The sequence below is a fragment of the Mustela nigripes genome, chromosome 10 (genome assembly GCF_022355385.1).
Source record: "Mustela nigripes isolate SB6536 chromosome 10, MUSNIG.SB6536, whole genome shotgun sequence".
NCBI classification, from domain to species: domain Eukaryota; kingdom Metazoa; phylum Chordata; class Mammalia; order Carnivora; family Mustelidae; genus Mustela; species Mustela nigripes.
This window is the reverse complement of record NC_081566.1, coordinates 13622870-13635712: the sequence shown is the minus strand read 5'-3', so window position 1 is coordinate 13635712 and position 12843 is coordinate 13622870. Positions and strand designations below refer to the sequence as shown.

Sequence of the window (12843 nt, the reverse complement as noted above, 5' to 3'; positions counted from 1 at the left end):
CCACTGATCTATATCATTCAATAAGATTGATAACAGAGCTAGGTAAAAATTAAGTTTGGGGTCTGTTTCACCACCTAATATTGGCTTTCAAGTTTCTCAGGAAAGAAAATATATTGAAAGGAAAATTTTTCCCTCAGGAACATACACAAAGCCAACTTAAAGGTGGGTTAGACTATACAACTCTAGATCAGGGATCAGCAAACTTTCCTTCTGAGGGCTAGAGAGTGAGTATTTTAGGCTTTGTGAGACGTATGAGCGATGTCACAACTGATCAACTCTGCTACTGTAATACAAAAGCAGCCACAAATAATACGTAAACAAATAAGTATGACTATGTTTCAGTAACACTTTATTTATGGACGCTGAAATTTAAATTCTATATAACTTTCACATGCCACAAAATAATATTCTTTTGAATTTTTTCATTCATTTTAAAATGTAAAAACCATTCTTAGCTAGTAGGTCATATATAAACAGGTGGCAGGTCACATCTGGCCCAGAGGCCATAGTTTGTCAACCCTTATTATAGACTCAAATTGCTTACTTCATATCAAATAAAATAAGTTAGGGTAAAAACATGTTACTGGCAGCTAAACTCTAGTTTCAAATCAGCTTCAGACACTACTTTGGCACCCTGTCAACATATCCTGTTTTCAGGGTTTTTTTTTTATCAAATCCTTAGAATGCCCAGAAAGAACTCATTTTATTCCCTAAAAGCAAAAGACTTCATTAAATCCACAATCTGAGATGAGATTCCTTGGACCTAGTGGGAATCTTCACTCTCTGACATTTCAACTGTACAGACTACACTTCAAAATCAAAATCTTTTACAGCAGCCTACAAAATTATTTATCCACCATTCTGAGAAATATATAAACTTTAAAAGAGATTTTTTTAAATAATCTACAAATATTTTATATATCCCAATGTATACTTAATTCCTTAAATGGGGGCTTTATATAACCTGGTCCATTGATATTAATAAACAAATAGACAAAGCTTAGAAAAATAAGTTCTGGTTTATACAGCTAACCATAAAATAAAGGAAATGCTGTTATAGATCTTTTGTCTGCTCTCTGGTGTCTTGTCACTATAACCTTCACATCATCTATCACATTGTACTGTTTCATGTTTTGCCTGATTTTCCTTTCTAACAAGAATAATACCAAAGGGCAAAGGGGTAAAATTATGTGTACTCAGTTTCTTGGCTTTTGACCACAAAAATCTAGTGACATAGTCTTATTTCCTCTCTTACCTTTCCAATCGTATTTTGTTAGCAACGGAAATCATGATTAAATAAAATTAAATCAGAAGAATAAGACCATCAAAACACCTAGGAAGAAAGTTAGATAATGAAACAAACTAATAAATAATAATAGTATTAAAATTGTTTCTTTTTCAAATTCTACCTAATTCTACATGAAGAATCTTTCAAAGTGAGGAAACAAAAAATAGTGGGTTAGGATGAGGAATTTTTCTAGTCCAACTAGGAAAAGTAAAGGGAAGCAAAAAGATTTCTGATTTAATCTTTCTGGAGAACAATTCGGCAATATATATCAGATGCAAAAAATTCTTATATCTTTGACCCAGAAAATCAGCAATTTATATCAGAAACAATCAGAGGTATAAAAGATCTATACATGAGAATATCCATCACAAAAATTAGTGAAAATTTGGAAATAACAAATTCCTAACAATAGATTCTGGCCCATCCCATTGAGAAAATATTATGCAGCTATTAAAAATTATGTTATAGAAGAATGCTTAATGCTAAAGTGTTTATTATCTATGATGCAAAAACGACAAACTCTAAAGCAGTATACACATATACTATAATTCCAATTTTAAAATGAAAACAGAGGGGAAAAGGCTAGAGAAGTGTATCAAATATGGACAGTAATTTTCCCTGTACGGTAAGATGACAGGTTGACTCTCACCACATTCCTTTAGGATGGCAAGCTCTTAAGCCTCCGTATCTGAAGGATTTCAAAGGAGATGCAGTGAGGGCTAAAACTGTAAGTTTGTTGGTGAATAAATCTGTGTTATACAGATACAATTTATACAATATAGGCCCGTATGACTCATCCAGCAGCCAGTGCCAAGAATTCCTAACTTAAGAGAGAAGTAGGAAGTGACTATAGACAGATGTTTGACACAGACTAACCCCGACATTTCTTCCTTGCCTATCTTCTTCCTTCACCCTACCCCCCCAAAAAAAGCATCCTACCTGATCTGAAAAGACCAACTCTATCATATCGCAACTATACACTGCGACTAATCACCTTCTTGTACTCTCTGAAATCTTTCCTTCTGCATTTAAGCAACTTCTGAATCCCATTCTTCTCAATGAAGTATGCCTCAACCAACTCAAGAACACACCCCTTTCACCACCGCAGCAAGAAACCATTTACTTACACATGCACTCAGAACCTAGTTTGTTCACCTTATAACCTTAATATATCTACTTTTAAAAGTGCTTGAAATCACAGTCCTGTCATTCAACCTGCTTCATACAAAGCTCCATATAAATATCACATGAAGTGGAAACGAGCTTCCGAAAACCCAGAAAGAAAGTTAATAAGATACAGAGAGCAGCCAACAAGTAAGAGGTTCTCAGGGTGAGTAGGAAGAACATTGTAGATAAGGCAGGGCAACAATTGACAAGTCAGAGACTCTTTGTCAAAAGTTAAACCAACCTGAAGTCAATCCATGTTTAAAGGGGCCCTCTGGAGCCATCATGAGAGTAAAAGGTACATGCTTCACCAACACCATCAAGACAAAAACCTCAGCCTTTTGGGGAAGAGATGGGAGGGGGAAGAGTCAAAGGTTCTATGAAAGCGTTCTGCCTCCAGGTTCATATCACAGAGATTTAAGTCTCAGGGCTATTAGAGGGCCCCAGGTGACCAGTTAAAAAGCAGCTACAGACATGAGGGGTTTCTATAGCATCCCAGTTCACCTACCTACCCTCACCTTCTGTGCTTTGAACTGCTCAGAGTAGGGCAGTCTAGTGAAATCTGTCTAGGACACCACCTCTGAAAGACAGGCACCGGGGGAAAAGGTGGAGTTGCTATAGAATAAATCTTTATACTATAAACTATCAGAAATCTGTATTTGAAGACCATCTGCAAAAAGAGATCAGTTTCCTTTAGAACAACAGGTGGTCTCTCATGGTCAACTATATATAAAATACATGGCCTCATTATTATTAGCTGATAGCTTTCACTGAGCACTGAGGTTCACTCAACGAAAGGGAATTTCTACTTTTCCTAGTAGCAATGACTCATGCTTCACACACAAAGCAAAATATCTAGCCAGGAGAACAAAGGTCACCCTGAAACAGAAGACATACATATCAATCTCCATTAAGAAACAAGCCCTTATTAATATGATTTTAGGTGAAAATGTAAACTTAAAACTTAATGCCAATTAAGACTCCCATACTTGATTACCAACTTATCATTTAGAAATAGCTACTGTTACGAAAAAGTACCATTCCTTTGATGTTTCACATTTTTATAATGTCCTGGGGACAAGTCTTTGCTTTACCCTTGAAAATTTATGAAAAGAGCACCAGTATATTTACTGCATATTTGGTGAAAAACAGAATGACCTCAGAAAACAACACATCAATCAAAATTACAACCATAATACTGCTACCTTATCGCGAGCAACAAAGATCTATGAGTTGGCTTCCCTTTCTACCTAATGAACTTTTCATGCTGCTATTCTCCATAATCTTCTCTGCAAATCAGACCTGCTACCAGCATACAAGTAGCTCACACTGAGCTTTCTATACCAAATATGTATTCTCACTGCCTCCTTCTCCATAAAATTAAATCTCTTCTTTCGAAATATACTATTAATTGCTGCCGACTACCTAGAATGCCTGGACTGCCTTGGGCACATGGCTTTACTTCTCTGAAATTCCAATTTTTTAATTGTGGAATAAAGGATTTATTTGCATCATTCTTAATGTTCCTTCTACTCTAAAACACCTCCCACGACATATCATAAATTTTTAAAATCTTCCCCATCCAATCCCTAACATCCTAATAGCTAACACTATCCTCAATAGCCCTAGGGTTTTTAAGAGTCAATAGTTATAATTTGTATCACTTGTTTTACGTGTACACATACAGTAACACATTCTCATTTGTATTTTCTTGAGAATAATGATCTATTCTTCTTTCCCTATTTATTTTAAGCTCCCTCACCAGAGAAAATTCAGCTAATACAGGACAATGAATAACATAAGTAGATAAGCACGTAAGAGCAAAAGGAACTTCAAAGTGAATATTCTCATAATACAGGAGGGCCTACAATCATTCCTATAACAAGATTTGGAGTTCTCATGGCACCACCTAGTGGATGTTTGCACTAAATTCTACTTTAAATTACTTTTAATTAGGCTTTCTATATTTTGTCATCTTACACCACTTCTATGTAGTGCACAGACTTGAAGTCCGCCTAAAAAATAGATTTAGGCTATTAAGTAGCCAATCAACTGAAGAATATTCCTTTTTAAAATGATGCTGCCTCAAAGCATTGCCTTTAAATCAACTAAATGAAAATAACACAAATAATAAAAAAGAAAGATATAATAATAATAAAATGGTACATTAACACAGAAGATTTTCTTCAAACTTAAATAACTATATGCCCTTTTAATTAGTCTCCCCTAACAGTTTAAAAGTAATCAACATTATACAGTTTAATACAGTTTAATCTTCATGCTTTAATGGAAAGAATTATCACCCCGCCATCAAATAAAAACACAAATCTTGAACTGAAAGTGATTTCAGAGATCACTTATACAGACCAGCAATGTACACCTCATTTACTCTAAAACGGCTAACTCAAGACAGCTTAATAGATCCTTTCTTATGTCTACAATTGCTACATTTGAACCCCAGGGAGCTCTTAACCCACAATTTACTACAAAAAAAAAAAAAAAAAAAAAAAAAAGAGGAAGAAGACGACCCAGCTACCCCAGGAGACATTTAAGAACATTCACTCTTAAGATCTACACATAAGAAGTTGATCTCTCAATTTGTATTTGCGGTTATGATCACCTAATTATTTTCTCTTGTTTGGTGCATACACCTGGAAAATTTCCCTCCCATAATTGCAAAGAAGTCAAGTAACCTATTAGGGAGAGGAAATGACACAGGTTACCAGATGAGAGTCTACCAACATCAAAGGCTCCAGTATCAAGGCCAGCATGGCAGTAAAGCAACCTACATCCTTCAAACAGGCCAACAGATGAGAGAAACATGTCAAGAAGCTCAATTCCAATGCACCATTTTGGCCAGATTTCCACAAATGTCATAGTAACTTCATAGCTAAGTTTGACCAAATGAAAAGATGCAAGTTTAAAAAGGAAATAAGATGTTAGCAATCAAGTCAATCTTGATTTAATTTAAGTTTAATTTCTCTGGACAAAGGAGATAAAGAGTGACCAACATTTTATTTTAAAAACATAAAACAATATTAACTCTTTATCTAAAACCTACTGAATAATTTTATAATTTTCAATTTCATGTTAGATAAAATATATTTACATGTTAATTACCAAGTTACTGGTTTTATGAAACCTTTTCAAAGGGGTTTCCTCTATCCCACTACTATCAAATAAAGATAGTTTAAAAAATAAAAAAACATTAATCCAGCTCCTTATGTTTCCCTCAGAAAACTTTCCTTCAAGGTAAATTAAGACCTGTTGATTGCCTTTTTACGGTACTAATAAAAATAATGATCACTTAGCCTCTACATCTGTTCTCTGAGAGGAGATATACTTGCCATGTCATTCTAACTCTACTGAAGGACACTGAAACACAGACTATATATTAAGATTTGCCCCTCTGGCACATTTCACTGGCAGACTAAATCACAAGTATGAGAAATGAATACACCTTTGAAACACCATTTAAAATACTACACTCAGAGGAGTTGTTAGGAAGTGAATCACCTCCTCACATTTTGGCTCTAAATCCAAACCACAAGCACTTGCCACCACATCCCTCTACAACCCTCCATTTCCCTGCAGTACCTGTGGGGCTTGGCCAGCTGCCAGCTTTCCCGCTCTTGCTAGGAGAGACCTTCTCCCTTGGCTGTCTGGGGGTTTGCAGACCTTTTGGTAGGAAAGTATATCTCCACTTACCCAGTATGCCAGACAATCTCATGATATTTAAAAGTCATTTCCCCTCTCATAAAATAATGAATTTGCGAGCTGCCTGACACTCTGATCTGTATTTGTCAACAAGGTGTCTTTCAGCAGGATTCATTAGTCAGGCATAAAGGTTTTTAAAGGGAGAGGGTAAAAAACATAAGCATTAACAGCCTTTCTAGGTCCACATTTTGCATTCGTCATGGATCACAGCAGGTTTCAGAGATGGTAATACAGCAGGAGAACCGAACTAAACACAGAAAGGATAAAATGCCAGCATTACTTTTTGGCAGTGTAAGGCTTTTCCAGTTTGCCCCCAGTCTCTCTCATAAAAGCATATTCCTAAAAGATAAACCCTTCCAAGGAAAACCCATCTTTTCAAAACTTCAAAGGCAAATCCAGAAACAAATGCTTTAGGTAGGGCAGCCCACACCATCTGTCCCAGTGTGCCAGAGGTGGTCCTGGTGTATGCATGTGGTCTCACTGTACTTATTAAAGCATCCTCTTTACTTCTCAGAAGTGTGTGTCCCACTTTGAACAATAAATTACAAACTCATCCTAGCTTTAGGTAATATCTTATTTAACCACGTTTTTACCACAGCCACATTTTTTTTTTAAGATTTTATTTATTTATTTGACAGAGAGAGATCACAAGTAGGCAGAGAGGCAGGAAGAGAGAGAGGAGGAAGCAGGCTCCCCACTGAGCAGAGAGCCCGATGCGGGACTCGATCCCAGGACCCTGAGATCATGACCCGAGCCGAAGGCAGCGGCCTAACCCACTGAGCCACCCAGGCGCCCCCCACAGCCACATTTTAACCCTGAACTGCTTCCCATATTTTAGAACACCAGCCCAAGAAAACACATTCCTAATAATAATGTTCCTCCCCTTCTCTTCCAGATGATAACAAAGCACAAAAAACCTCTGTATCATTCCCATTCCTGATGACCTTACACTGAAATAGGTTCCTAAAACACACATCTCCCACCATAGCACACCTACTATAAAAAAGGCTTATTATAGAAATCGAAAGAATATAGCCATCCCCAAATCATGCAACCTTTGATTTCTGTAACAAAACACAAAAAGAGAGAAACTAAAAAAACGTTCTACAATTTCCAAGAACTGTACTCCTCACTGAACACTTTCCTACAATCTTTCTATTTGTCCCACAACTGGATGTCACCAAATCAGCACATCTACAGGCAGAAGATACCCTCTCCCTCTTTCTCAGGAAAAGAGTATCTCTGGGGCAATAGCCAGATCAAGTTATCCCAGATAAAGTTACCTACCAAGGAAACCGGCTCTAACAACAGAATCCCCCTGGGAACCCAAGTAGGGACTAGATTTTTCAAAGCCTGGCAAGGACCTGCAGATCAAAACAGGTTACAAAGAACAGGTATTTGGGGGACGCCTGGGTGGCTCAGTTGGTTAAGCAGCTGCCTTCGGCTCAGGTGATGATCCCAGCGTCCTGGGATCGAGTCCCACATCGGGCTCCTTGCTCAGCAGGGAGCCTCCTTCTCCCTCTGCCTCTGCCTGCCATTCTGTCTGCCTGTGCTCGCTCTCTCCCCCTCTCTTTCTCTGATAAATAAATAAAATCTTTAAAAAAAAAAAAAAAAAAGAACAGGTATTTGGACTATAGAGGAAATTTTCCAATGACCTTAGCTGATTCAGTGTAGAGTCAAAGATATTGAGGACCTAATGGAAAATCCCTGGGCCTGAGATCCCTGTACATTACACAAAACACTAGGTATAAATGAACGGACTTCGTTTTTAAGTCAGTGGGAGCCACCATGAAGCACAAGAAGAGCTAATCATTTCTCAAGTGGTGGCAACAAAAGAAAAACAAATTTTATGAGACTGACATGCTACCTACTACACTAACAAGACACTTGAGAACCAAATTTTAAATGCTCCAGCCTACACAATGAATGGGAACTTGCTACTCCTATCAAATTAAGATAGGAAGTTACTGCAGTAAATCTGTATCTATGTTCATCTATGTTCATCTATGACATCAGTACATATCCCTACAAATACATCACTTAAATGAGATTATGGCTACCTCCCATATTCAGCATCCTCCTCTACCATAAACTGTTATCCATTAAAGAGATCACGAAATATGCAGTCTATGATTTTACTTTTATATAAAAACAAACTCAAGCCTCCTCAAACAAATCTAATTACCTATATTAAATACTCTCCCTCCAAGTCTCCAAATCTCTTTCTAAATTCCAAAATCCTCCCTGGAATAAAACTAGCTAAGGAAATTTAAAGACCAAAATGTATAGATTTTAAATCTTCATAAAAATCCAAGGATGGCTTAACAAAGGAATAAAAAGAGATAAGCATTCTTGAATTAAAGTGATTAAAATTTCAAAAACTGCTTTGGTTTAAATTCATGTTATTACAAAAACATACTGAAAACACTAAAACTGCCCGAGGTTTGTTCTTTCTAGGAACATGACTAAACTTTTAAAGCCAGTCTTAAAATTAATTGTCTAAAAGTCGATGCTGCTGAATAAACTTTAGTAAAATATTCTTTTTTTTTTTTTAAAGATTTTATTTCTTATTTGACACAGAGAGAGAGAGATCACAAGTAGGCAGAGAGGCAGGCAGAGAAAGGGGGTAGGCAGACTCCCTGCTGAGCCAAGAGTCAGATGCGGGACTTGATCTCAGGACCCTGAGATCATGACCTTAGCCAAAGGCAGAAGCTTAACCCACTGAGTCACCCAGGTCCCCCTAGGAAAATATTCTTAACACTAGACAATAAAACTTCTGAACATTCATTATACCACATTTCATCAAATCTAATATGCCACTGATTATAGGATAAATCATTATTTTACATACCACTAAGAAAGAAAAAAGCTGTCAATTAAATGTAAGATATCATCAACCCAATATCATGCGTATCAGTGATACTAAATGCAAAGAAAAAATTATCTTAGAATTGGTGAAATACTCTCAAATTCCTATAGCCATCTATTCTTTTGCAATTCATATATGATTTATAGTCGGCAATCGAAACCATGAAATGAAAAAATATCAAAATATCCTACCTTCTGTACTACATTCAGGAAAGCTATCAACGAGGGAATCCGAATAAGCTTCAGCAGGGCCAATCAATTCAGAACCATCATTAATTATTCCACCCTAAAAAGAGGAGAGGAATTGTGTTTCGTTGTTAATGGAAGTATTTTAAAAATGAGTAATAAATGAACAATATTATCTCAATTATGTGTAAGGATTGCAGAAACTATGCATCTGTTGAACTAGATAATAATTGTTTTAAAAAAATAAGAATATCACTACTGATTCATCAATTGTAACAAATGTATCACACCAATGCAAGGTGTTAATAATACTGGAATGTGTGAAGGAGAAAGGGGAATAGAAAAGCACTATGCTTTCCTTTTTATTTTTTTTTTTTAATTTTTTTATTTGAGAGAGAGTGTGTGTGCATGATCAAAGGCAGAACAGGCAGAGGGAGAGCGAAACTTAAGCAGACTCTGCACTGAGCACAGAGCCCACCAGGCTGGATCTCACGACCCTGAGATCATGACCTGAGCTGAAATCATGAGTCAGAAGCTTAACCAACTACACCACCCAGGTGCCCCTGAAAACACTATACTTTCTGCACAATTTTTCTGTAAACTAAACTGCTCTAAAAAACCATCTATTATTAAAATCTATCTTTAGTCTATTAACATTCAAAAGGAATATTGTGTTTATAATATCATATGGCTTGTTATATGGCATTTTTAAAAAAATCTATCAAAAATACTCATTTAAAAAATGCAAGGAAAAAAAGAACCACTCACCAACTAAAGACTATTTTTTGCTCCATATCCTTAATGACTGGTCTTTCTAATTATTGATAAATGATGGGACTCCATTAGAAGTCATTTAATTTTATCAAATTACAAACTACAATATATCACACAGCACCTCAGTGATTCCAGAAGTACCTTAAATTTGAAAACCACTTGGACATAATAATGTATGTAAAACTAAACAAATTTAAGATATTTGTATTATTTTTAATAAATATAAAATTGATTTCTCCATGTGACCATTATTTTAATTCTATATTTAGGTTTGCAAAGTCAACGCTCAAAAGGCTGTTTTCTCCTACTCTATGTGCAAGTAGAGAATGGAACTTAACCAGGTAAGTGGTGGTGGTGTGATTTAGTGCTGTGTTTTCATTGACTGCTCCAATCACGGGTATGAGGGCTTGTAATCCTTAAATATTATAAGTGAAAGAATAGTTCTCCTGCTCCTTAACACCTTTCCTACTACCTTCCACCAATAGCTCCAAGCCCCCAACCATTATTACCAAGATAGCAAAACCCAAGAGAAACATAAGACTCCTATTTCCTCTCTCCTTCAGCACAAAGAACTCAACAACTCTCTTTATGTAAACAAAAGTCTCCCTGCCTGCTTATCTTTAAGAAGGAGAAATTTTAAATGTTGCTCTCAAATTACTGACTTTGAAAGTATTAATACTTTAAAAGTATTCCAGAGTGTTCAGTAAACTGAAACTTTAAAACAATTACTCTCTTGGGCACCTGGGTGGCTCAGATGGTTAAACATCTGCCTTCTACTCAGGTCATAATCCTGGGGTCCTGGGATCGAGTCCCGTATCTGGCTCCCCGCTCACCGGGGAGCTTGCTTCTCCCTCTGCCTCTGCTTCTCTCTCTTCTCTCATGAATAAATAAATAAAATCTTAAAAAAAATAAACTATTCTCATTACTACTACTACTATTATTATTATTATTATTATTATTATTATTTTAATCAGAGACAGTGTGTGTGAGAGCAAAAGCAGGGGGAATGGCAGGCACAGGGAGAAACAGGCTCCCCACTGAGCAAGCCCGATGGGAGACTCGATTCCAGGACCTTAGGATCACAACCTGAGCTAGTGGTAGCCTCTTAACTGAGCCACCCAGGTGTCCCTCAATTCCTCTCTTTAGAGGCAAGAATTTATACCACTTTGTTCTATTTGTTTATTAAAATACTCAAGTCACAGTTTATATTTGAATTCTCTGAAAAAGAAGAGTAGCTATTTCAGACTAAGCCATTCAAACCAAATCTTAAAAAAACCTATGAATATTCTCGAGAATTTTAATACACAAAGCTGATTTATAATCTCATCAACAGAAAGTGCCTTTCAACTATTAACTACCTCTTCAACCATGAGGTGTGTGACTTTAAGTTACCTATCTATAAAATGGAAATATTATCTGTAACTCAATAAGTTGTTAGGACTAAAATATTTCATACATGGGAAGTGTTCAGAACAACATAAGCACTCAATAAATTTTTATTTGTTAATAATATTAGCTGATAGGGGCACCTGGGTGGCTCAGTGGGTTAAAGCCTCTGCTTTCGGCTCAGGTCATGATCCCAGGGTCCTGGGATCGAGCCCCGCATCAGGCTCTCGGCTCAGCAGGGAGCCTGCTTCCTCCTCTCTCTCTGCCTGCCTCTCTGCCTACTTGTGATCGCTCTGTCAAATAAATAAATAAAATCTTTAAAAATAATAATAATAATAATAATAATATTAGCTGATAGAAGATCTGTTTACAAGATAAAATAAAAACAGAATAAAGAATGCAAAAAATGTTTTAGCTCAGAATCCCTCAGAAATTTTAATTACTTAACAAATGATATTATACAAAGTAATACAGACTAAATATTTAATTAACCAAAGTAATAAAAGCTGCTCCATAGGAATTTGAAGGAAGTAGTAGAAAAATAGGCCAGAATTTTATTTTAATCTCCACATTAAATCTCTAAATTAATTGCTGTTTTGATTTCTAGACCAAAAACATTAACCATTTGATGTTCTTCACTATGCAGTAGACAGAAACTCTTATTACACAGCATCTCAGATTTTTATTAATGAACTGTCAAGCTGGAGGGTGAAAGAGTTCAGGTATGATGGAATAAGTAGATTAACAAATGCTCCTCCCAAAAGGCACCAAGTAGAGAAAACTGTCAGGACAACCATTTGAGGGTTCTGGAAATTGACCAAAAACATAAAACAAATGAAGAAGTGGATACCATGAAAAACCATAAAACCACAGGTAAGAATTGTGGGAATCTGTGGCATTCTTGCCTGGGGTTGCTCCCACCTTCCATCCCAGCTGGGTTGCCATGGTAATTATACAAGGGCAAGGCAAGCCTTGAAATTCAGCAGATGCACTTGCAGAGGAGGCTGACACGATTTGGAATGAAGCACAGAAAAGGTCTGCCCCAAAACAGTATTACCAGTAATAGTGAGCAAACCCAGTGTCAACACAGTGGCTCAGCAAACACGAAGCTGCGGCAAGCAAAGAACCAGCATAAGCCAGATATTTCGCAGGGAGATATAGAAAATACACAGCCGTATGGGTTCTTAATATGCTCTCTACCCATCCACACAGGAGAAACCAGAGAGAAATCGAGCTATCTACAATTCCCTGGCAAACTATGATGTACACACACACACGTACACACACACACGAAATCCAAGAGATCCCAAAGGAAAGCAAAACCCAGGGCAAACTCAAAAACTGCTTGAACTTTGAAAATACACCAAGAATCATCAGCATGTGGAATCAGCATATATTGGAACAAAGTATTTAATTTTTTTTTAATATTTTATTTTTTTGACAGAGGGAGAGAGAGAGAG

The 12843-nt window shown here is 36.6% G+C and overlaps 1 protein-coding gene across 3 annotated transcripts in view; it reads right to left on the bottom strand.

Moving 5' to 3' along the window:
• RPS6KC1 (ribosomal protein S6 kinase C1) overlaps positions 1–12843 on the bottom strand; it is a 171332-nt gene that overhangs the window by 122848 nt on the left and 35641 nt on the right. For all 3 annotated transcript variants that reach the window (XM_059412680.1, XM_059412679.1, XM_059412681.1), the window contains one exon: positions 9230–9323. In XM_059412680.1, coding sequence (XP_059268663.1) covers positions 9230–9323 — 94 coding nt within the window. The remainder of the gene's footprint in view (positions 1–9229; positions 9324–12843) is intronic.